The sequence below is a fragment of the Cyanistes caeruleus genome, chromosome 6 (assembly GCF_971803275.1).
Source record: "Cyanistes caeruleus chromosome 6, bCyaCae1.hap1.1, whole genome shotgun sequence".
Classification (NCBI taxonomy): Eukaryota; Metazoa; Chordata; class Aves; order Passeriformes; family Paridae; genus Cyanistes; species Cyanistes caeruleus.
In genome coordinates, this window is record NC_141706.1 from 66,755,541 (window position 1) to 66,782,031 (window position 26,491).

General features: G+C 42.3%; 1 protein-coding gene across 4 annotated transcripts in view; it reads left to right on the forward strand.

The window, feature by feature from the left end:
- MAP4K5 (mitogen-activated protein kinase kinase kinase kinase 5) overlaps positions 1–26,491 on the forward strand; it is a 57,524-nt gene that overhangs the window by 3,035 nt on the left and 27,998 nt on the right. For all 4 annotated transcript variants that reach the window (XM_086892368.1, XM_086892365.1, XM_086892369.1 and 1 more), the window contains 2 exons: positions 16,335–16,392; positions 25,743–25,833. In XM_086892368.1, the coding sequence (XP_086748494.1) occupies positions 16,335–16,392; positions 25,743–25,833 (149 nt within the window). The remainder of the gene's footprint in view (positions 1–16,334; positions 16,393–25,742; positions 25,834–26,491) is intronic.

Below are 26,491 nucleotides of genomic sequence, written 5' to 3' on the forward strand. Positions count from 1 at the left end.
CCCTCACCTCTTCAAGTGGTTTCTCTGCTCCTTCACTAATAATGAGTCACCAGCGTCTCCAGCACAGTTGTTTTTGGGATGTCTATACCAGGCAGCCTCTCTGATTGTGGGACATCTGCCTCTTCCTCAGATGCTTTTTGGTGGTGGTGGTTAATGCTTTAAATTCTTCTTGGGGAATTTGGTGGTTTTTAGAGTAATTGGCTCTTTTTTGGTTGGTGAAGGTGGAGGTTAAGCAAATATTTCCCTTCACTCTTAGGTTACAGGAGAATATTTAAGGTTTTTCCAAAATTCCCCTGCCCACTTTGCTTTTCTTCACTTTTTGCTTTGCTTGCTATCATGAAAGCTTTAAACAGAGATGTGTTTTCTTAGTGTTTGTGGGGTTTATTTCTCTTGTCTGTCACATGGCACACAATGGTTGATTGTAGGATTGCTCCTAAGTGCTGGATTGTTGATGTTGTTTTAATATCTTTTTTTTTTCCCCAAAATGCATTTCAAGGCTGGGGAGAAACCATCTGTAAATAAATTCTTGTCTATTCACAGCCTGTGTAAATAGATCCAAGTTTGGGTCTAGCAGTCTTGGAAGTAATTTCCATTACAATCCTGATTTGTTAGTTGTCTCATCCGTGGTGGGAAAGCTTTTTTTTTTTCTTTTTAATAGAGGATATTAATATTAAACCATTTCTGATCCATTGGAATATTTTATCCCTCACAACATTGCACCAAGAGATCTTGAATTACTGACTTGTGAAAGAGGTTGTAATAACAAAAATGAGAACTGGAACTTAATAAAATGCTGTTTAAAAAATAGTATTTTTATGTCCCCAGTGTCTCTCAAATCTAATCTGGTTTTCCTGGAAAGGTTTTCCCATCGTAGTCACAAAAATTAAAATCTCAAAGCAGTGTTTAAAATGACATAAATTTGTTATGTTTGCTTTCAGAAATTCTGAAACACATCTGTTTTGTGCTGCAATAGATGTTGTGTGTGTGGTTAATGAAGAAACACGCATTTGACTGGGGTCTAGGAGCAGAAAATGAAAAAAAGCTGTAAATGGAATTTAACCTCCAGCACTAGGAAGTGGCTGGTCAGATCCCATCCCAGGTAAATTCCCAGTGTGGTTAGATGTTTCCCAGGATGGGTTTTCACACCAGCATGACCTGTGAGTGAACCTGCAGCTTTTCAGCAGGGCTTTGTAGCCCTAATTTGATTAAGGCTGGTTTGATAACAAGGTCCCACCATCAGCTGTAAAATCACACGTTCCTGCAGTCCATGGCATTTTCTGGAAGTACTTGGAATAGCATAAGGCTGGCTTGTTTTGCTTAACTTGTGGAATTTGGTTGCATCAGAACATCCAGTCATTTGCTTGTGTGTAATTGTGGATTTTGGTGTCCTCAAGGAGCTTTGGAAAATGGGAGTTGGATTTGCGGGATAATTTTCCTGCTGCTCGTCCTTCCTGAGATTTCCTGTGTGGATTTTTTTTTTTATTGGAGTGTTTGTTAATGTCTCTGAAGAGGTTTGGTGGAGAGATTTAGGGGAAATTGTCCAAGTGTCCAAGTCCAGGCTTGGAGCAGCTGGGATAGTGGAAGGTGTCCCTGCCATGGCAGGGGGGTGGGATGGGATGAGCTTTAAGGTCCCTTCCAACCCAAACCATTCCCAGGACCCAGCTTTTTGTATTTTCCATTCCAAGTGCCCCAAAACCAGAGTTTTAACTGCTCCTTGCTTCTGCAGAGTGGAACAAAAGGCTAGTTGATGTAAATGGATGCAAATTCATCCTTGTTGAATGCTGTTGTTTGGCAGCTGAGCCGGGAGCCCATGGATGTGCCGGGCCCGGCACCCTGGGCCGGATGAATAGCGGGATGTCTGTGCTCCCCGATGATCAAACATGACCTTGTGCAGAAATTCTAAAGCTGGCTTGTTTGGGCTTTTCCAAGCAGGATTGTGAGCAGGGCCACAGTGGCTTTCTTGAAAAGTAAGCACAAGGGACAAGAAATGCAGCAAATTCATGGTAGAAACTGCCTGTAAACAAGAGGCGCTTTTTTATTGAATATCATGAAAATTTCATTCTTTATGGAGTCACCTGCTTGGTCTCTCTTCTCTTGAGATTATTTTCATTATTTTTTAATCTCCTGCACCAAATGAAGGCATCAGCTTAGAAGAAACCTGCAGTGTTTTGCTACTGATTCCTGCTGGAAAATAGTGAGCAATAAAATTGGATTGTGGCACAAACAGACTCTTTGCTCAAATGCAATTTAAAACAAACAGAGATTTATTTTACTTTCTTTGTGTTTTCTTTTTTTAAAGGTTGCCATAAAAGTGTGATTCTGTCCAGTTTGAATCAGGCTTCAACCCTGCTTGTGTGGTCACTGCCTTGATCTCAGAGCTCTGGATTCTAATTCCCAGTGCAGCCAAAGGCTGTTGAGAACCTGGATTTAATGTTTAAAAAATAATTCTCAATGCCATTCTAATCTCTCAGATAATGAAAATTTATCAGTTGAAGTGTTTTACTGCTTAAGTCAACAAGTTAAGAACAGAGTATTAAGGCTTTTTTTTTTTTTTTTTGATACCAGAGAACAGTTATGGCTGTGACAGCTTTTAATCACATATTCCTAACTTAATACAAACATGTTTTGGCAGCTGCAGACCAATTGGATTTGGCCATCCCTGACTCAGCACTTCTGTCCCTGCTGAATATACGTTACTTCCATATATAAATGACCATAAAACATCTGTCATATGGGGGATTCCACTCTTTCTCTACACATCAAAGCCCTCTGGTCAGGAGTGTTTGCTGTAGCTATGCCTGAACTCTGTGTGTTCTTTTTTTCCGTAGGAATGGTGTTTGGAATGACATCAAACCAGTGCTCTTGAGTTTTTTCTTATTGCTGTGGAGTTCCTCTTCTGGGGAATGGCACGCTTTTCCTTTAGGATGCAGTCAGTAGGATTTCTGTTTTGAGAGCTGAGGTGCTCTGTGGTTTGTTGACACCCTCTGTGAGGATATTCAGCAGTGGAAGGTGAAATCTTTGGGTTTCCATTTGAAATATTTGTAATAGTTATTCTTATTAAGCATTTGGTCTTCGATGTGGGATGTTCCAAGCTGTTTGGCTTTAAATATTAAATCCTGTCACTCATGTTTCTGTTTAGCAAGAACTGTAGTGGCAGGACAAGGAGTAATGGGTTCAAAGTGAAAGGAGGGAAATTAAGGTTGGATATGCAGAAGGAATTCCTGGCTGTGAGGCTGATGAGGGTGTCCAGAGAAGCTGTGGCTGCCCCTGGATCCCTGGAAGTGTCCAAGTCCAGGTTGGAGCATCCTAGGATAGTGGAGGGTGTCCCTCTCCATGGCAGGGATGGACCTGGATGAGCTTTAATGTTTCTTCCAATCCAAACCATTCTGGAATTCTGTGTTCTCTGTTAATGGAAAGTTATGTGGTGGAGGTAGTGTTTCACCTGGTTATTTCTCCCTGTCTCTTACTTTGAGGAGCAGACACTCTCCAAAATCTTAAAAATAATCTAATTTCTTCTCAATGTGAGATATCCATTAAGAGGAAGCAAACAGTGCAGGTCACACACCACTCATCCCCCAACAGCAGAGACCTGAGAGGGAAGAACAGATCAAAGATCAGAACATTTGCCTGCCAGGATCTCCTTCCTCTCCGTCTCCAGAAGATGCAGCGATCATTTTCACTGCCAACATTTGGATAGCCTGGAAGGAACCCAGGATTTCTGGGATGAGTGGCTGAGCCCCAGTTCTGTCAGAGAGGTGTGTGGTAGAAGCTCACAGATCTTCCCTGTCAGAGGGAGCAGCTCTTCCTGTCAGCAAGGCCGTGACGGAGTTTGGCAGCGCGTTCCGCTGACACCAGCAGCTGTCCGTCCTCATTCCAGCTGGAAAAACAACCTTCCCTGCTACCTTTAGCTGTGTTTGGCACCTGCTGCTTGCCTGCAGCTGGGAGTGAAGAGGAGAGGCAGCATCAGCCCAAGGTGATTTTGGGGGACATCTCCATATTCATGAAGTTGTTCTTCAGCTCAAGGCAATCTCCGTGCCTTGTGGTGGAGATTGCCAAGGCTTTTCACAAGGATGTGGAGTGATAAGATAAAAGGGAATGGCTTCACACTGACAGAGGGCAGGGTTAGATGGGATATTAGGATTAAAATCTTAGCTGAGAGGGTGGGGAGGCCGTGGCACAGGGTGCCCAGAGAAGCTGTGGCTGCCCCTGGATCCCTGGAAGTGTCCAAGGCCAGGTTGGACGGGGCTTGGAGCAAGTGGAAGGTGTCCCTGCACATGGCAGGAGGTGGAATGAGTTGATTGTTAAATTCTCTTCCATCCCAAACCATTCTGGGGTCCTGTGACTTTCTCACACTTTGCCATTTCATTAGGTTTTCACATTTTAAATTTTCCAAAGAAGCTAGAAGAGTTCTTTCCCAGTTTCTGAAGCATTTCTAGTAGTAAGAGCACTCAGCACGCTTTAGTGGACACAGCCACCTTGGATTTGGGGATTTATGCTAGTCCCAAATCCATTCTGGATTTCCAATGGAAAAATGGAGGATAAAAATGGATAAACCCTTCCTTCCTAGAAGGACAAAAATTTGTGAGTTTGGCACAGAGAGATTTCATTTCTGCTCTTCAGCTTTCTAAATTCTTTCACCCAAGTGTTGGAGTGATTCATTTCATCCAGCACATTGGATATTTTCAGCAGGATCCTCCTCAGCCAAAGCTTACCTTTTTCCATGAGGGATGGAAAACACCGTGAGGAGAAGCTGCAGCTTGACCACATCCTTGAAGCTCTTGAGTGAAAGAGCACGTGGGAGGGTGAGCAACAGAATTCCTTCCAGGATTGTCCTTTTCCAGTACTTTTCCCTAATCCCTTATCCTGTTTCCACTTACTTCTATTCCCCTAAAGATAGTAAAAAGATTATACAAATCATGGATACCCTCAGAACACCCCAGTCCTGGTGTCCAAAACTGCTGCATTTACTGATCCTTCAAAATGGCAACTTTAATTCCAGATTTAATATCTTGGCATGTTGGAATTACTCCTCCCCCAAGTGTATTTTTGTGTCTTCTGTATGAATATAGTGTCTAGGAGGTTCATGTTTTCATAGAGATGAGGAAGATTTGGCTGGAGAAAGAATGTCTGAAAAAAGAAAGCTGAATGAACCATATTTTCAGCTCAGTGTGAAAGAGCTGGATTTGCAGCGTGTTTGAAATGTGAATTTTGAGACATTCCAGGAAGACAAGAGCTTTTTTTTTCCCCAAGTGAAGAAGTTATTGCAGGGGGATTCTGTTGTCTTGTTGATAAGAAATCATTCCTAATGGGGGATTTTTTTGAGTAGGTTTGTCTTGTGCAGCATTAAAGGCATAACTTTTTACATTTAATGGAATGGTCCACCTCAAAAATCTGTATTTTTGTCCTGTTCTCAGCTCTGTGTGTGATTCTTTGCTGATCCTTGCTGTTGAAGCAATAAAGAATTGAATTCTGTTTGCCTTAACTTGCTGTTTAACGTACAGACACGCAAGATCAGAGTTGAGTTATAAACATCAGGCTCCCAAAGATATTTGGGGGATTTAGTCATTAATCCCAAGGGAAGATAACTGGTAAAATCTCTTGTACAGGCACAGAAATGTAAACATGGTAGGTAAAAAGAATAAAGGTGGGGCCATACCATCTTTTATGGATGTATTTTCTTTTGCTAAAACTAAAGAATTAAATTTAATTTAAAACTAAAAGAATTAAAATTTGGCAGGAAGCAGTGCCTGATGGGTGCTCATTGCTCTCAGTGATGGAACAGCTTCAGGTATTTATGTTTTATTTATGAGGGGTTGGGAAACAACAGCAGCTGAAATTTTGAAGCATTTGGTCTACAGTGAATAAAAGGGAGAGTATTTGATGTGTTCCTTGTAAATATTGACAGCCCAGACCCCAGACAGTCCCCAGGATGAGCAGTTTCTGATAAAACCATTTTGTTTTCTCAGGCATGTGTGTGATTAAACTTAAAACAATCCTCTGCTTCTTGGTTAATTATGAAGAGGTAGGAATAACTTCTGGATTAACACAGAGCCTTCTAAACTTTGCCAGACAGTTCCTGTCCTGAGAGTCTCGTTTTTAAATTTGGCTCACAGTGTCAAACAGGACAAAGGGATTTCTGAGGATGGATAAGGAGATCTCGATTTTTGGTTTCATGATCCTTCAAACAACCGCCTGTGCAGGACACAGGAATATGGATTTTTCCTTTTTCTCATTCCGTGGGTGTTGAGGCTTGTGTAAATCCTGCAGTGGGATGTCTCGAGTACAGCCTGACTGTGCTGGCTCCAGGAGGGATGGAGGAGGAGGAGGAGGAGGACAGACTGTGGCTTTGCTCCATGAAAGCATTCTGTGAAATTCCCCATCCCTGGAACTGCTCAAAGCCAGGTTGGATGGAGCTTGGAGCAACCCTGTAGTGGAAGTGTCCCTGCTCCCAGCACAGGGGTGGAAGGAGGTGTTGTTCCAACCCAAACCATTCCATGACTTTTTAAGTAACTTTCCCCATGTGCTTTGTTGTGCTTCCTCCAGCAGAGCTGAGGGAGAATTTTGGGAGCAGGGAAGCAGCCAGGCTGTGCAGAGTCTCTACCACGATTTCCTCTGGCTCTCTGGAGCACATTCCTTCGTGGTGTCTGGCTCGGGAAGGCTGGTCCATGGAAAATGCACGCAGCTGCTGCAGGGAGAGGATTGCATTCCTTGGAGATGGGAGCAGTGGGATGGAGGGATGGGCCTTGGGGGCTCCCCAGGGATCCAACAAATGTGAATTTCAAACCCTAGAGAAACACACTAAAGAAAGTAAAACCTATATATGAGGCAAGATGGAAAATCAGCGCGTTAAAGTTTAAAAATATTTCTTTTAAAATTCCACTTAAATCATCAGGCCCAATTTACCAGAATATCCTAATTATGTAATTACACATATTACTTGAGCAGCACAGTTTTGGTTCATTTTTCAAAGTAAAGTGAGGAAGTCACTGGCCAAATGCTTGAAATCAGGTGACTGAAGTGAAACTGGTGCTCGATCACTGTAGATGAAATTGTAGAAACAAAATTCTTATTTTCATGTGACATCTTGAAAAAGAGTCTTGTTTTCAGGTGACATCATTTACACAAGTTAATAGGTTAAAATTAAGAAAACAATAATAATAAAAAAGCCAGACCAGTTTTTTTTCTTCTCTGTTCTGGCTAAAAATAAAACATGAGAGGATGAGATAACTCGCACGATTTTCAGTTATCATCTGTAATGAAGTGGCAGCATATTTCCTCTTTACTTCATCAGCAGAAGTGCAAAACATATTTTATCTGTAACCTTTCTCATGTACCAGCACATTTAGAACTTCAATTTTTCCTCACTAAAAAAAAAACCCTACTAAAATGTCATTTCTGTTTATCCCAACAGAATTCCAGGTTCTGATTTTGAGTTTTCTCCTGAATTAGAGATACTGCTGATCACTATTTCATCATTATAAAATGAAGACTGTAAATAAATGCTGGGGTTTATTTTAGTAGAAACAGCTGTCCCAGTATCATAAAGAAGCATCAAATCTTACCCATCTCCCACCCCAAGAAGGTGACAATTGATACAGTCCAGATGCAAACCAAAGCTTAATTATAGAACAGAAAAAGAATCTTCTAGCTCCTATTTTTAGCTAATTTTCCTTTAACTTTTTCAATTACACAACTTCTTTATTAATTCTGTTCTGGTCACTGGTTTATTTAACGATAAAGATCAAAACACTGACCTGTTTTCTTCATCAAGGCAAATTTATGGCTTGTTCCTCTTAATTTTGTGAGTTCATCTCTGAGGAACTGAGATTTTAAGGAGGTGATTTCTGAACAGCTTTGTTGGAGGTAGATTTTTCTACTTAAATCTGTATTTTCCACCTGAATAGATTTTATCAGATAAATTATGATAAGGAACAGGAGATTTTTATCTTTGGTTTGGAGGGCTTGATATAACACTTGCAATCTCAAAATTCCATTTTTTTTCCCTTTAAAATGCCAGTGGAGGCTCCTGAGTTTTGCCTTTGTGAGGAGTCACATCTCACTGTGTGATAGCTCATATTTACAAAGCAGTAAAAATACCTTTTTCTTTGGTAAAGAAGTAAATGATGGTCTTAAATTCTTTAGTTTTTAATTACAGAAATGCAACTTGTCTTCAGAAATTCATTTTCTCCCCGCCTGGAAAGCCAGATTTATTTTATTGTGTGTGTTTCTTTTTTGTTTGTTTGTTTTGGTTGGGTTTTTTTGTGTGGGTTTTTTTTTTGGTCAGTGAAAAGGAGGCAAATAGATATTTCCTTTCAAATATTTTGGTTGTCACATCTCTTAGTTCTTTCATCTCTAAGGAATAAATAAATTCCCCTGCAGCTGATGAAATGTATAATTATTTAATGTTACTTGGGTTTGTATTCCATAATACTGTGAGAGGTTTCTTTGCTGTCATGGTCTATGCATTCAACATAAGAATACAATAAAATTGGTTTACATTTATTCTCCCTATCTTCTAGTGAATAAATCCTTTTAAAATCCATCTTGCTTTGTAGTTTAATGTATTAGAAGGTATATTTGCTTTTTTTTTTCTCCTTTCTCTTCCCTATTTTATACCCTGGCCTGTAAAGCTGTTGGGCATCTGTTCATTTTTAAGTATATCAGCAGCTCCATGGGCATTCTTTGATTTTCATGATTTTATGTTCAAAAATGTTTATTATTCCCCAGGAAAAATGAGTTATTTCTAGTAGCTTTTCAAACCACTGTAATGCACACAGTTGTGACTTGAAAAGGTTTTTTTTCTGGTTTGTTTTTTTTTCTCCAGCTGAGTCAAAACTGGGACCTTTTTAAATTAATTTTTTTCTCATGTGGTATTTGTATCCTTTGTGCTGCATTAGTTGCTAAATAGTATTTTTGTGGTCAGGGTCTGTTTCTAGCTTTAGCTTTTTAGTTTTAGAAGGATGATGCCAAATATTTTGCAAAGGATTCTCTGCCAAGAAAATTTCATAGGAGAATAACCAACCTCTGCTTGGAAACACACAGCTGATTTATTTTTGGTTTTGTTTTTGTTTTTTTTCCTTCAAAATAAATGTTAAGTTGTGCATTGATCTTTGCTTTATTATTGTTATCTTTATTGGCCCAGGCCTTTGTCCTTCAATAATTATCACCATGGATGAGAATTAAATGGTTTTAGTGGCTACTGAGACCTGCAAAACCCCTCTGCTTATACAAATCCTCAGTGTGGGTTTCTGGAGAATAAAGGGAGTTGGCCTCACATCATTAATGAGCTGTTAATCCCTTATTGCTTGAGTTAATTAGCATTGAGTAAGAAAGTGTTTGAGTGAGAGGTAGGTTCTCCTCCTCCCAATTTTCCCTGCCAGAGATAAACTATCTAAATTTCTGCAAAATAAATACATTTAAGCTTCATTTGCATTATAGCTGTGGTCAGGAGTGCCGGTGGTGGGTCTGGGATTTAGGTTTTAATGCACAATTTATTTAAATCCTGGGCCTTCTGCATATTCTGGGCTCTGTCCTTTCAACAGGGGAAGCTGTAAATGTGGAAATAGGGAGTGACAGCTGGGAATTTTTCAGCCAGCCTCGTGCTGCTGCATGTTCTGAAGGATGAGGACTGGCAGTATCCATCTGGAGAGCACCCACAAAATCAATATTTGTCCTTGTACAATATTCAGCTCAGAGATCCAAAGCGATGGCTCTGTTGCAACTACAGAGTAAATCAGTAAAAACGAGCATGGAAATCTTCATGTTGGGTTTATCCCAAAAATCAGGCACTGCTGGTTGTAAGAGCCCATTCTCTTTTAGTGTCTTGAATCTATAAAGTTTCTGTTTGGCAAATGGTTTCTGAAAGCCTCTGTGCTTTCCACTCTAAAGGAGTCTGGTACCACTCTCCATCTCCTGGAGATGGAAGATTACAGGGAGAAGAATTGCCTCTGGATCTTTCTGCTTCCTAAAAGACAAACAAAACTTAGGAATGGTGTTCAGGTGTTTTGTTCCAGCAGCAAAGAGCGGCCAGACATCTGCCCCAGGAGTGAGGAGGAGGACACCTCCATGGGGACACTCCACACCTGCAGAGGGGAGTGGAGTGTCCCCATGGGGAGGGACAGCTGGAGCATCACTCTGTGAGGAAAAGCTGAGGGATTTGGGGTTGTTCAGCCTAGAGAACAGAAACACTGGGGTGAATTTATTGTGGTCTTTCAGGACCTGAAGGAACAAACAAAAAAAAGATGGAGAGACTTTGAGCAAGGGCTTGGAGGGACAGGACACAGGGAATGGCTCCCACTGCCAGAGGGCAGGATTGGATGGGAGATTGGGAAGGAATTCCTGGCTGGGAGGCTCTGGAATAGAATTCCCAGAGAAGCTGTGGCTGTCCCTGGATCCCTGGATGTGTCCAAGGCCAGGCTGGACAGGGCTTGGAGCAGCCTGGGATAGTGGAAGGTATCCCTGCCATGGCTGGGGTGAACTGAACAATCTTTAAGGTCTCTTCCAACTCAAACCACTGTGGGATTTTTGATTCTATGACAGTTGTTTCTGTCTGGCAGAAATCAGCATGTCCAGTAAGATTTGCATTAACATTTGCCAGAGCTGTCCAATTTTGGGGTTTTCTAAGCTTTCCTCCTTTGTTCCTTTTACATTTTTAATCCATTCACAGACCTTCAGAGGTGAAAGAATACGTTCAGCATCTTTCACAGAGACACTCTCAGCACCAAGCACAAGGGACTTATCCAGTCTCACTCTCCTTAGGTTTTCTTGGGATGGAGCTATGGGGAATTTTGGCTTGATTTTGCTTATTTTGTATTGTATAAAAGGGGTTAAACCCCCAAACCAAGAACTGCAGCTGTGTGGGTTTGGTACAGGCACTATTTAGGGAAGAATTCATGGATTGAATGCCATTCCTAGGAGTCTCCTGAGGGTACTTTTGGGGTGTGCTGGTCTTGGGAGAGGAACCAACACACTCTACTCACTCCAAAACTGGGGAGCAGCAGTGGGAACTGCTGGTTTTGGCTGGAGCCAGGGCAAGGAATCCTTCCCCTTGACACCATCCTGACACCGAGGTTTGGATCTGCTCTGAGCAGATCTGGCTTGGCTCTGACCTCTCTGCTTGGGTTAACCTGCAGATTTTCAAGGATGGTTCATTTTAGAGCTTTCAGAGAGTTTGGTTTCTTTTACAACAGTACTTTTTTAATGTACAGCGCTGCAAAAAGCTGCGGTGTCCTCTTGTGCAGGATGGCAACTTCAAGCTCCAACTTCAAGCTCAAGGTAAACTGACCTGGTAAAGAGATTGTGTTTGAGAAGAACAAACACCTCCTTTCCAGTCATTAAGGGTATGTTGGCTGATAATTGTTTTTTCCAGCTTCAGTTACAAAGCATTTTTAAAATTTGTCAGATTTATGTAAATCACAAGTGTAAGCAGAATTGTGTAGTTAATTGTAATAAACTCTAGGAATGTTTAAATTTTTGCATTAGGACATAATTCAGATTGGGTTAGAGTCCAGCAAATCACCATCCACCAAGAATTCCCTGTTTTCATGGTTTTAAGGCAGCCCATAAAATGAGAGACATTTCTTTGGGTCCCTTCAGCTGGGTGAGAGCTCTTGACAGTGGTAGAATTGTGAATTCAGAGATGTAGGAAGGTGAATTCAAGGATCTGTTTGATGATGCTGTGAGATATGGAAAGAAAAACTCAGCACAAAGGGAATTTCCACACAGAGCAGGTTAAGAATTATAAAGTGTAAGAGGTCAGAAAGCAGAGGAGCTTCTGTTTCACTCACAGGGCAGGAGGTCAGGTACCTTTTGAAGGGATATTCAGTGACTGGGGACAAGCAGAACATCGTGGAAAATGCTGAGGGAAGCTTGGCAAGGGGTGAATAAAGTGGGGAGAGCTGCCACAGGAGCTGCAATTATGATTCGATTAAACGAAGACACGCTCCAACAAACAGCTCCTCTGCTGAATGGGGCTGTTGATCCAAGGCTGGAGATGAGATGGTGACGTTGGGGAGAGGAGAGGATTTCACCATGGAAATTGAAAATACTAATTTGGAGCCTGTGAGAGGGATATTGCTGCATGAATCTTCCCTTTCTCTTCCTCAGTGGTTAGGAGAAAGTGGCTGGAGGAGGACACTGAGCACACATTCCAACGTCCAAGATTCCCCTATTTTTGACTGTCTCACGTGGCTCAGCCCTGTGGACCCCCTGGGCTGGAATTTTTTGGCTTGCACTCTTGAAAACCAATAAAACACAAGTGCAGAGTGCATAACTGGTTCTGAAACCAGTTCTCTGTGTTATTTCTGGTCGTTGGCTACAGAAAATGTCCTCCCCAGAGCGTGTTTTCTCAGGTGTGGTGTCAGGGTGTGCGGTGGGAAGCGTCGCACACGGGGATTGCCACGGGTCTCACCTCGGGTTCCATTGTCCCACAGCAGCTGTTTGGGAAGAAAGTCAAGTCTCAGTGGGAAAACCCAATGATTTTTTTATGTGTAATACTACAAAACTCTCCCAACTCCCTAAAATAGTCCTACTAACAGTGCTGTCACATCAGTGGGGTGGGATGTGCTCGGTCACTACAGCAACGCAATGGGATATCAAAAAAAAAATTAAATAAAAATAAAGGAGTATTTGTGTGTGTACTTTGTGTTTTGTTTTGATTTATTTTGAACACAGATTCCATGTGATGTTCTGCAGTGTTAGTATTCAACTGCTAAAATATTCTGGAAGAGTTGTGCTCGGTGGGATGCTGTCACTCATCCTCTGTCAGGCTGTGGGACAGCTGAAGAGGTGACCAAAAGGCTGCTGCCAAGCTCTTCTTTCTCATTAAATGAGCTCTGTAAATGACATTGAGCAAAATAAAATTTGGCTGTGGTTCACCTCATTCAGATACATTCTTGTTCATTCTTGATGGCTCGTGTTGGAGCTTTGCAATCCTTCTGCCAAAAATCCCATAGTTTTAGTTTTCATTCTATAAGGAAAGTGATCTTCAGGTTTGAATCTCACAAAATAAAATTGTGATCAATACTAATAAAGGGCAGAAGCCCTGTCTTCCTCTTGGAGAAAGTCTTACAGCAAATGTCTTGGGAATTTGGGATCTACTTCTGTCACGTGGAACTGGGCAATGTTGCTGATGGAGATGTGGACACCAACATTGAGTTTGTCAGCTTTTAGCATCAAATAAATTCTTAGGAGACTTTCCTATATATTGAAGGGATCAAGGCCAGAAGAATTAAGGACAATAAGACATCTAACTGATTTTATCTCCCTTAAAAGTGAAATATTAGAATTCAAAAGATATTATCAAGGTTTATTTTATATATATATGTCATCTTTATGGGATAAATGCATATAAATGATTATTTTCTTTGTCAGTAATAGCTCACAAGATACTGAACAGGTCTGGATTACGTGGCATGAAGTAACAGCTTCCCCTGGCCTCTGGCTGGTTTCAGCTAATTTTAAGTTGAGACTTGAAATACAGAGGAAATTTCAAGGGATGAGGAGGAGGCAGGTATTTTGCTGTTGGGCTCAGAAAACATAAATAACATGTAATTTCTTAGCCTGTAGTTCCCCCTCTGCAGTGCAGAAATACATGAATAAGACAGACTGAGATCATTAATTTTTCACATTAGGGACTTACAATTTTGTCAAACATCATTTCCAGTCAGATTTCAGGTTTGATTCACAAAGTTGGTGGCGTTGATGCTGTGCCTTCCCATCTGTGACTCCCTTGGTAACTGCAGAATTCTTTTTTAAAGAAATGAGAATGATGCAAACTGCAGTGACTCGTGGGAAATGAGGATTTATTTAACTAGCACATCCCAAAGTGAGCTGAGGAATCCTGAGCTGACGGTTTTCACATCTAGGCGTGTACACGGAGAACCAGTTTTTAGCCCTCGCCTTGTTGCATTTTTAATGAGAGCAGTAATTCATTATTGATGGAGTGTTCAGCTGACAGGTGGGAGAGGGGAAGGTGGAGCTGAGTGTACCTGTGCAGAGCTGCTGCAAGCCAAGAGGAGGGAACAAAAGCCTCCGGTGACATTTGCGACGTCTCTTGGGAAACATTTCGGGTGATTCGCTGCGTGCTCGCCATGCCAATGTCTAGACTGGAGATCTAAAACCATTCCTTATTTGTGAGATCCACACAAGGAGGACCAGGGAATACTTGGGATTTTGCCTTCGGTTCTGGCATGACAGGAGTTAATGATCACGTGTGGTCTTGGTGTCATCAGCTCAAGAATGTGTCTGGTGGAAGATGAAAGCTGTGGGACCAAAAAACACAGTGGCTCAGACAACTTGATAAGTTTAGGTCATAAATATCAACCCAGCGGGGAATTTGTAGTGTTCCAGCAGGCAAAGTTTGATGGTTGAAACCCAAAATAGTCCCTGTCCAAGCTATAGATTATATATGAGCTTAATGGGGCTGTTGGAAAGCAGCAGGACACGATTTAGTGGAGTTGTGTCGTGTGTGAGAGCTGAGAGCCAGGAACTGCAGTGATCCCCAGCCTGAACCTTCAGATCCCAGCCAAGCAGACCTTTGGCAGACTCCATCCATTCCTTCAGGCTTCAGCATGACAGTGGCAGTTACTGCTTGTGTGGAAAAGGAATGTTTGTGAGGAATACGATCCTTTTCATGCTCCAGAAGTGAAGCTGGAAACGGTGCAGGCGACTTTATCTCTGTTCCTGGATAAAAGTGTGGATAGTGGAGCATCCCTGGATTCACTGAGGCAAATGTTCCCTGCTGTTTCACACTGGTGTAACAGGACCAGAGCAATCCCAATCCTTCATCCCACTGGAATCCACCTGCTCCTTCTATATTTTGAAGGACACCAAGGATTTTGCTGTGGTTTAAAAGCACCTGTGTGAGAAGGTGATTTCAGAAGTGGTGAATGGGTTTTTTTTTGTGGTTTGCAGATGACTCTGATTTTGTCAGCAGATGTTTGGGTCCTTTGTAGAGTTGTTCAGGTTCTCTTTGAGATCAAGTTGAGTCATATTTGAGTCCTTGGCCTGCATTTGGGCACCCATCTCATGTCTTAGCACTGCAGGACTTTGAAAGGCCAATCATTGGGTTGGGTTTGGTGTGGTTCAGTTTGGTTTGGTTTTTTTCCTGCCTGGAAAGCCTTTCCCTATTTTGAAGCTTGACTAAGTGTTGATAAAACTGAGGGGTTAATCCTTCAAACTCTTGATTTTTCTCTTTTTAAGATTTCTTGTTCATGCACAAGAGAAGAGCTTTCTATAATGACTCCCTTCACAGGGTCAAATTTCCTTTACATCCTCATCTTAAATCCAAATTGATTTAACTTAACCCACTTTTCCCTCCATTTTCTCTAATCCACTTCTTCACCAGATTTCATCTGTTCGGAAAACTCTGCATATTTTTTAGGGTAAGAATGAAACAATTGGAATTAAACTCCTGTTACTCTTGGATGTTCAGCCACAGTGCCTAATTAAATCAGGTTGTGTGCCTGAATAATAGTTTAGTTGTACTGATGGTGCCTGAATGATTTAGTTACTAGAAAGTGTTCCTGAAATCCTCTCTTAAAACTTTCTATATCTGAGGTTCCTGTAACGTTTTCTTCCAGCACTGAATTCTCAGCTGAAATTTGGAGCATATCCAGAGAGGACAGTTCTGTAAATTCTTAATTGGAGCTGCTGCTTCTTCTGAGGAGGAGGAGGAGGAGGAAGAGGAGGAGGAAGATTGTGGGGATCAAGGAAGGAGTTGGCAGGGTGAAGTTGTTGCTGTGACTCATCCCTGGTGTCTCTGCAGTGCCTCTCCTGCCCTCTCAGTTCCACTTTTGCTGGGCTTTAGCACCATGAGATGGGTGAACCCCTGGTGCATCCTTGAGTGCCAGAAACTTCCCTTAAAAACGGTGTTTGAGAGATGAGAACTCTCATTTCCAAGTTCAGGTCAGACATGAGGAGGAATTTCTTCCTCGAAAGAGTGGTCAGGCATTGAAAAGAGCTGCCCAGGGAGATTTGGAATCTCCATCCCTGGAGGTGTCCGGGGAATTTCTGGATGTGGCTCTCAGTGCTCTGGGCTGGGTGACAAGGTGGTGACAGTCACACGTTGGATGACCTTGGAGGGCTTTTCCAATCTCAGTGGTTCTGTAATTGGCTGGTAGATGTTTTAAAGTCTGGAAAGGAACTGCCAGGAGCACTTCACAATTCCAACCTGGCTGTTGCTGTTCTAATTCCAAATCCAGATTATCCTCACCCACGTTGGTCTCAGCTTTGCATTATACTTGTATCAGACAACATCATATTTTTGTACAACCTGTAAGACTGTGAAGTGCCTTTGAATGATGATTAAATATATCTTAACTCTCTCATTTCAGGCTAGAAATCTTCATACAGGAGAACTGGCTGCTGTAAAAATAATCAAGTTAGAGCCTGGTAAGTTTGACATTCTTTCCTGTATTTTTGAATCGCATTTTCATTTTTTCCATGTGTTTATTTTCACCCACTGTGAAGTCCTAGACAAAAGAAGTGTTTGGGGTTGTTTTTTTTTTATAGTTTCAGTGGTTAGATGACAGGAAGCCCTGCAGGATGTACCACTGCTCTTGGCTGTGTCATGCTCACTATTTCCTTGTTTGTTCTTATCTGCCTGATCAATTGTTGCATAAAGAGATGTTGCAATTACAACGTGTTGTTAGAACAAAGAGAAGATTAGGGACAGATGGTAAATTGTGAGCTCTGAGGCAGTGAGGAGCTGGTGGGCTGTGGGAATTGAAAGGGGGAAGGGATCAGGCAGTGATCCTAACTCCCACCAGAGGTGCACTGGGAAAACCAGAGCCCTGTTTTTGGATGTGTCATCTTTAAGCTGTGCTCAGGGAGGAGGATGGCTCCTACTGTCACTTCCCCGTGGAGTTTCTGCCACTCCTAAAAGCAGGAGACCCAGGGGATCTCTCTTGATGCCCAGGAGATTTGCTGAGCTGAAGTTTAATCTGTACAGACAGCTGAAATCTGAAATTGTGTCCTGGGTGGAAACCATAGAATCCTAGAATGGTTTATGCTGGAAGGGTCACAGAATCCCAGAGTGATTTGAGCTGGGAGAGAACTTAAAAACCATCCAAGGCTGAAGGGCCTGAGGGGAGAGTTCATTTTTTTTTCTGGTTGGTTCTGTGCAGAAAAAGAAATGTGTTTAAAGGCTGAAGGTAGAAAAAGCAGGGGAGACTCAGGGGAGAACCACTGCCTTTGTGTGACTGTGACTGCTCAGCGCCCTTGGCAGAGCAGGCCTGGGTTTATTAGGTGGACTGCAGTGATAAGGTTAATTAGGCAGTGGGAATCCCACAAACCCTGAAATGCTGCTGTGGTCAGAGTTTGGGGCAGTGGGGCTGTGCAGAGCAAACCACTCTCCCCAGCAGGGCTGTGGCGAGGCAGAGCAATGCTTTAGGGACAGAAAAAGGACAGTAATAACCTACTGCTACCTAGGTGAGAAACTTCCTCTGTCAGCTAATCCAAATGAAGTGTACCTGGTGTTATTCTGCATTTGAAGAACTGTTTTGGAAGCTGAAGTGAAGCAGAGGCCGAATCCTCTGTGGATGGAACTGAGGGAGGAGCAGGATTCTGCCTTTCCTGGGTGCTGCTTTAAGCACTACAGTGATAAATGCAAGACTCTGGCCCCAGTTTTAATTAGCACTGATGACCATGTCTTCTGTTTAATTATTTTGGTCTGATCACCACAGGGAAGTGATTTCTTCTAGTTTGTTTTGTTTTGTTTTTTTAATCCATCTTCTTTTAAACGTTGCCAACCTGATCTCCATCCATTGCATGTACACCCACAGCCTCCTGGCAGGGATCTTGCTGGGTGTTTGGTTTTGAAGGAGGATTCATAGCATTTATTTACTTATTTATTATTCCTTTTTAGTTCTCATGTTCAAAATACTCCAGATGCTTAAAGAAATTAATAATTGGCTGCTGCACACTTGAATTTTCTGACTAATTTTAAGGGTTTTAAGTGGTTTTTGAAGACTGTAAATTGCAGGGCACTATCAATTCCTGGACCAGGTCAGGAGCTGTTGGAATTACCTGTGGTGATTTCCTGGGAAGGGCAGCCCCTCCAGACACCAGCACAAGTTCCTCTCACACAGTAGGGCACAGCTGGAATAAAATTAATAATAAATTCCCTAAGTTAGTCAGTGGAGAAATTGGCTCCAGAAGATGAGGAGCCTCCTCCTCCTTTCATCTTCTGGAGAGGAGGAGGAGGAGGAGGATGTGTCTCATCGATGACAATTAATTAGCTGATGGAAAAATAAGAGCTCCAAACTCAACACTTGATTAATCCACAGACATGGGAATTGGGAGCAAAAGACTCTGAAGCAGAGAATGGTCCAGAGGAGGTGAGGAATGTGTTGAATGAAAGCTGAAGGAACTGCACTCAGTAAAATGGCAGGATTTGAGGAGATTCAGGATATTCCTGTCATGGCAGGGGGGAATCCTGGTTTATTCCTGTTCCTCCCTCATCTCCTGCAGGTAGGGAGCGAGTACCCAAAGAGACTCCAGCTGGAAACAGATCCCAGCATGGATCTGTATTTTATTTCATCAGCTCTTACCTTTGTCTCCTCTCCAGACAAAGAAAACAAACTCAGCTTCGAAGGTTGCTGTCATTAATTTATTTGAATTTGGGGCAGTTCTCTAGGTCTGCTCCCACAGTCACCACTTGGAGTCAAAATAATGTTTTTCCCTTTTTTTTATTTATTTTTTTTTTTAATTTTTTTGGCATAGACTTTGGAGAGCATTAGGCAAAAGTATTATGGCACGCTAATGACATTTCCCAGCATTCCCTGAGTACAAATGCTTCAGATAATTTGGGAGCCAATTCTATTTCAGAAACTAATCCAACTGTACTCAGCAGCATAGCAGCCAAAACTGTCTGAAACACTAAAGCCTCTTCCTTCTATGGGTTTAGCAGATGAATTGAGAGGGGACTCAATACAAAGAGGGAATTATTTGCCAGTGGATTTTGCAGCCATGGAACTTTCTCCCTGAGAGAAAGGATATCATAAAAAATATTTTTAAATATGCTAATGTCTGTTTTAAATACTGCTGTCAGGATAAATAATGCCCTCTGTCACATTCAGCACCTTCTGCGAGGTTACAGAAGAATCTCACCGCTGGGTTTGGTTGGGTTTTTTTGGTCCAATGATTGCATTTTCCATTTGAAATCCCAGAAATAGCCAGTTACCTATTTCAAGTTGGATCTTCAACTGGACACAGAGGAGGCAGAGTCATCCAGAGGTGTGAGGAGCTGTGCTCGGTGCATTCCGAGCCAGGTCTGCTTCATGAGGTGTGTGTTGAATCCCGTGCTTCAGCCAGCTCAGGAAGGAGATTTTGCACACAGGAGCACGGCCACGGGGCTGAGTCGGGCTCAGAAGGGGGTCTGGCCCCTCTGGACCACGAGAGCAGCACAGCAGAGCTGCACTGGCAGCCCAGCACCTCCAGGGACTGGGACAAGGCAGCCTCATTTTCCATACAACCAATTCCCTAAGGATGACATGAGCTGTGGAGAAGAACCAGCCTGAGGCTGATTTAAACTAAGCCTGAGGCTGATTTAAACTAAGCCTGCTGGGCTTGAACTGCTGTTGGCAGTACCTGGGGTTGAAGAAATATGAAAATAACTTCTCATTACGGCACAAACCTTCCATGCCTCGTGCTGTGCAGCCTGGTTGGGTTTGGGATCGTGTCTGGGGCCGAGTGCCTGAGGTTCCAGGCATTCAAAAGCCTGGAATGTGGCCTGTGTTTCCCATTCCATGTCCCACATGGTGCTGCCACAGCCTCAAAGCTGCTCAAACCCACACAGAGCAAAGCTGAGGCAGCATGGACTTCAAATCCAGAGTGCCAAACATTTTAATTACATTCAACTTGTTGAAATGGGGTCAGATTTTACTTTGCATCCTTATAATGAATCTATAATCCACCGTTCTTCTTAAGAAATGTGTGGATCCAGAGCAGGATCCAGGCAGTGCAAGTTTTCACTTAAAACAGAGTTTCTGGGATGGGGAAGTCGACAGAAGAGGTTGTGGTGGGGGAAGGAAGTGCTACAAGTAGGGAAGGAGCTGGAAAGTCACACATTTTATTTGGAAAGTAATGCAGAGTGTGACACTTGGGGTGAATTAGGAGAACAAATCATTTGGCAAAAATACATCAAGAAAAATAGCAATAGTGAAGAGGGAGAGTGAAAATGAAAGACTGAGCTGTACAGCAGTGGGTAGGTAAGGCAAGGAGGGAGGAAAAGAAACTGCCAAGAGAGAGGAATCCCAAAATCCCTGAATGATTTGGGTTGGAAAGGACCTTAAAAATCATCCCAGTCCTGCCATGGGCAGGGACACCTTCCCACTGTCCCAGGTTGCTAAAAAGCTCTGTCCAACCTGACCTTGGACCCTCCAGGACTGGGACAGCCACAGCTTCTCTGGGCAATATCACTTAGATGTTTAGATTGCTGCTCATAAACTGGACCCAGGCAGGGCAGAAGAGAAAATCCACAGGGAAATTGTTCTGGTGATGGACCAGAACACTCCAAACTCTTGTGTGCTCCTTGCTGTGGAGCTCCTGGCAGCACATCACCCTCAGAAATGTTTTGTATCAGCAGAGAGATTATGAAGACCATCAGTGGTTAGCAGTTGGCAGCTCCATGCCCAGCAGGAAAATCTGCTGGTGGAAACATCACTGTTTCCAAATAGCTGCTTGGAATCAAGTTTCTTAAGTTTCAAGTTTGGAGGATTTAAATTTTTTCTGTCAGACTGCAGGTTTCCATGAATCCTGTGAAAAGCAGTCTGCATAAAACAGCATATAGAAAAAATATATAGAAGATATGGATAAAACAGGATGAAGGATTCTGCATTTTGGGAAAGCCCTTTCATCAGCACAGCCTGAACCTGAAATAAGAAATGTTTGAGGAATGGTCCCAGGGTTGCAATGGTTTGACCCTGCTTTTTGTCCTTCAGCATCCCTTACAAGTGTCCCTCCAATCCTGCTGTTAGATGTCATCTCATTTTTAAATTGCAAATGTTAGCTATAGTATTAAAAATCTGTATTTATAGGTTATAAATATATAAATTATAAATATATATTTATAATATACTATTTATTATATATATTATACTATATAATATATATTATGTATGATATTTAATAATATATATCTATATTTATAATCTGTAATGTTACCTATAGTATTAAAAATCTTCAATCTTCATTATAGTATTAAAAATCCCAGCTCAGGCTGCCTGGAGAGGTTTGGGATGACATCTCCATGTCCATTCTCACATTCAGCGTGGTGGGTGAGGGAGTGGACAGGAGTGCTGCACCTTGAAGGTCTGGTCTTTTCAAATGTGCCTGTGTCCCACCCTCTGGTGACACTGGGATGTCTCTGAGTGCCATCACTTCTGTCCCTCCCTCTGCTCCCACACAGCACCAGCCCCGTGATGCAGCTCTGAAATGATGCAGAATAAACCAATTTAAAACAAAACTGAGGAGTTTCTCCCACAATAAATCACCTTTTGGATTCACAGCTCTTCGCAGCAATAGTTGTGACAAGTGACCTGGGGTCTTCTTGCTGGGTGGGACCACTCAGAGCAGTGGGGCACGTGAAAATATGTGCAGGAATAAAGTTGAGTAAAAACCATGAGGATCAGGAATGCCCAAAGGCCCAGGAGTGCTGTGTGATAGGCACTGGAGCCATCAGAGCCTTCCCATGCTCTCCATCTGCTCTGCATTCAGGAAAACTTGGCAGGATCTCTCTACATTCCAGCTCTGCATAGAATTATAGAATCACAGAATGGTTTGGGTGTGAAGGGGCCTTAAATCCCATCCCATTCCACCCCTGCCATGGCAGGGACACCTTCCACTATCCCAGGCTGCTCCAAGCCCTGTCCAGCCTGGCCTTGGGCACTTCCAGGGATCCAGGGACAGCCACAATTCATCCTCACAAGGAAGAATTCCCAATTCCCAATCTCCCATCCATCCCTGCCCTCTGGCACTGGGAGCCATTCCCTGGGTCCTGTCCCTCCATCCCTTGTCCCCAGTCCCTCTCCAGCTCTCCTGGAGCCCCTTCAGGCCCTGCAAGGGGCTCTGAGCTCTCCCTGGATCCTTCTTCTCTCCAGGGGAACATTCCCAGCTCTCCCAGCCTCTCACAGGGATGAGCTCATCAAGTAGAATAATTCACAGCTCTTGATGTGCCACCAGTTTCCTCCGTGATCTCCCATTTAAAAACAGATTTATAATGAATAAATGATACAGGACAGCAGGAACCCACAGCCCTTACCTTGCTCAGCTTCTGGGATGAGCTCAGATCCCACCCCACAACAGGGCTGTGGCTTCCTGCAGTCCCCTCCCTGCCAGCTGGGGACAAGCAGAATAATCTGTCCAAGGAGAATATTCCATTGTGTCCCTCTCTGCAGAGGTAAAATTCCACAAAAACTGAGGAGGCTGCAGTGACTCAATCCCTGCTCGTGGGCCTTGCAGCATTCCCCTGATGGATGTTCCTACCTGGTGTGCCACACTTCCCAAAACTGCCAACATGTGAGCAGGCAAAACCCAATTTTCCCAATTCCCTGTTACCATCAAATCCCTGACAGCTAAAACAGATCTCTTTGTATGGATATTTTGTCACCTTTGGTCTAATTCTTTTTATCTTGCTGTCTCCTCTCTCATTGAAGTATTTTCTACAAATTCTGTCTGGTTTTTTCCCTGCTATCCAAGGATATTTAATTTTTGCCCTATTCCAGCATCTCTTGCCAAGATTAATACTCCAGCTGCCTGGAAATTCTGAATTGGTTTGTTTTGTATTCATTCTTGTCATCTTTGAGCAGCTATACATCTTCTCTCCTATCTCTGTGTCTCATCTTTCAGAATAATTTCCTCCATATTTTTGCCAAACTTTTCTCATGGATAACTTCTTTCCATGAGTTTGCTACTTCTGAATCTGCTCCCTTTCTTCTTTCTCTTCCAAACCCTTTTTTTTCCCCCCTTTCTCTATAAGTAACCCTCATTTCTTGCATGAATTCTTCATTTATGAATAGTAAACCACAGGATCATCTTTGCTGTTTCCCTCTGCTACAGCCAGGATCATTCCAAGTCATTTCTGGTGGGTTTTTGTGACCATTTTCTTCTTTTTTTTTATTTCATTTGTTGGAAATTTCACAGATTCCCATCCCTGATATTACTCCAGTAGGAAAACCTTTTCATCTGTACAGGGAATGTAGGTTAAAGCAATTTAATCCCATTGCTAATTGTCCTATTACAAAACTGGAGACAGATTATCCCTTCTCCCCACTTCCTTGTTATATTTTATATGCATGGAGGTTGTTATCTTTTCACTGTCAGACCTTTTCTAGCCCAAATCTCTGCATTCCCTTAATTTTTCCCCCATTAGTCACAGTTCCTAGAACAGCTTGGCTGGTGCCCCACGCTCAGAAGCGCAATCCATGTGCAGCTTCAGCTTTTTTTCCAAGGTTTTGCTGTTTTGGGGATGATTTTCACATGGGTCAAGATTCAGCTGTGCTGAAAGGCTGCAGCTGATGTTTCAAGGATTCTTTGATTTGAAGAGGCCACTGGGATTTGGCACTGGACAACGGGGAGTGGAGAAAGATGGAATTTTTTCAGTGTGGGGTGGGAAGATTTTGCTTTCAACATTGTTTAGATTTGACTTTCTTGAAAATACTTGAGTAGTTTGAGAATGCTCCAGTTGTTGTCTGTGAGAATTCAACGATTTCCCTGAGGAAGTTTTGTTGGAGAAATGGGAGGAATCAATCCACGAGGTTTAAACTCGAATTAAAGAATCTTATAAAAATGAATGAGAAGGACTTTGAACAAGGGGGAATGGCTTTAAACTGGGAGAGGGTAGATTTAAGTTGGATTTTGGGAAGGAATTCCTGGCTGGGAGGGTTGTGAGGCCCTGGCACAGGGTGTCCAGAGAATTTGTGGCTGCCCCTGAATCCCTGGAAGTGTCCAAAGCCAGGCTGGAGAGGGCTTGGAGCAGCCTGGGATAGGGAAAGGTGTCCCTGGGCATGGCAGGAGCTGCAATGGGATGGGATTTAAGTTCCCTTCCAACCAACCCATTCCATACTTCTCTAAACCCAGGAATCCTTCACTCACAGTGATCATTTATAAGCAGGATGTGTGAATCCAAGCAAAGTTGTAGCTGCAAGGTAACCCCTAAACCAAGCCCAGTGTGAAATTTGTGCTAAATTTATGGAAGTTGTGTTGCCTTTTCGCTTTTTTATTGGTTAAAAAAATACTACTGGTGTTTATAAAAAGCCTCTTGACATTTGAAACTTCTCTACTACTGTTTTCCTGCCCCAGTGAAGTGTTCCTCCATATAATTCAACATCAAGAAGCCCTTGAGGATTTACTTAAATCAGTCAGGGGTGGATTTTTGTGAGTGGGTTCCCTTTTACCTTTGTATTTTGTAGTTATTTTCTTAAATAAAAGCCTGGCAGGCACTGAGACATAAAGGTTGTGATAATTTATTTTATAACACACTGGTACTTTTGCCAGTGACACTGTTCTCAGGGAAGCTGCCTCAAAGCTCAGCAAATATAAACATCTATTTTAAAAGAGCTTATTAAAAAATATTAGCTGTGCTGCTACTTAAATAAACACATGAAGAATTCAATTTACAGCAGTGCTTGAGTCCTCTTGGACTTGTCAAAATCATCTAAATTAAAGGGAACAGGATAAAGCACTTTGTGTTTTCTGGGTTGGACATCCCTGACTTTAATATAGGAGGGAGTTTTACTGGGGAAACTTTAAACAAAAATAAACATCCCAGAATAATTTGAGTTGCAAGAGACATTAAAGCTCATCCCATTCCAGATCCTGCCATGCCCAGGGACACCTTCCACCATCCCAGGTTTCTCCAAGCCTTGTCCAGCCTGGTCTTGGACACTCCCAGGGATCCAGGGGCAGCCGCAGTGCCAGGGCCTCACAACCCTCCCAGAGAAGAATTTCATCCTCATATCCCATTTAAATATCCCTTTCTTCAGCTTAAAGCCATTCCCCTTTGTGCTTCCATGCCAAAGGATGAATAAAGTTCATAATATAGAAAATATGAAAGCAGAGCTGCCGGGTTTGAGTGCAGGATTCTGGGGGAAGTTCTCTCAGGGGATTTATTATCTATAGAAATACAAATATAATTGCATCTCTGAAATAATGGCTTTTTTAATTTATAAAAAAATACCATTTTATGTTAAAGTGGCAGAAACATACCCTGCTCATAATGGACTTTTCAGTAGATCCTTTTTTTTCCTCCAAAAAAAGATATTTAGGATGTGCCAATGAGGCAGCTCTGAGTCAGCTCCATCCAGGTCCCTTGGGAATGAAATATTCCTCATAACCACCCTGTGGAATGTGGGCTCCACATTTCCAGCCTTTCTGGAATAAGCTTCCAAAAATCCTCACTCCTGTTTGGAGCAGCTGGATGAAAATCAAGATTGAAGAGTGAATTTTGAATTTATTCCTTCCCTGGATCCCTGTGCTGCTTTCCCAGAGCGCTCTGAACTCATGGATCACTCTCAGACCAGCCCTGCTCTCTGGATCTTCAAGGAATATTTCTCACAATATTTCTCACAAATCAGCCTCACAAAAGCACAGAACAAGGAATTCAGCTGGGGGTGATGGGCTCAGAAGGGTTTGGCCGGGATCCAGGCCCTTGGCATGTTTTCCCAAATTTCTTTACATCCCTCCAGACCTCTCAGAAGGTTCAGCAGTTCCTGATGTAACCCTGGCTGTTTCCTGTTTTTCAGGAGATGACTTCTCACTGATACAGCAAGAGATCTATATGGTTAAAGAATGCAAACATTGCAACATAGTCGCCTATTTTGGGAGTTATCTCAGGTAAATCCCATTTTTAATATAAATTTTATTGATATAAAAATATTAAATATTATAATATATAATAAATATATAATACTAAAATATTATCTATTTTATTCCTGCTGCTTCTCTCCTAAAACAGTCCCAGTCTGGTTTAATCCTTGGATCCTCATTAAATCTTCTTCCAGAGGTTGAATTGCTCTTGTTTTGTTGGTTGTTTTTTTTTTTAAAGCCAACCCAATTTAAAAAATAAAAGTGACTAATATTTTGTTCTCTCTGCTGGCCAAAAGGCTGGAATATTTTTATCACTAGGAACAGAAAGAAATTTTTCCCTTGGAGACTCTTGGATATCCAGTCCTACTCACACATTTATCAGTTCTAATAGAAAAGCAGCTAATTTTTTTTTTTTTTCTCTAGAGCAGAATTGCCTTTGGATATTTTATTTAATTAGAGTTGTCTGGGCTATGAAAATATGGCTGGGGAGTTAAAAATCCAAGCTGCTGATTTTTCATTTTTCACAGTTTTGGTTAAAAATAGAGGCAGAATCAAGGTGGTGTCAGCTCACTGCACCTTCCATTAAAGATTATACAGGAAATCAGGGAATATTCTCCATTTTTGTGGAATTCTGCCATTTATCCATTGGCTCTGTGGGAATATAAATCTGCAATTTGCCTGCTTG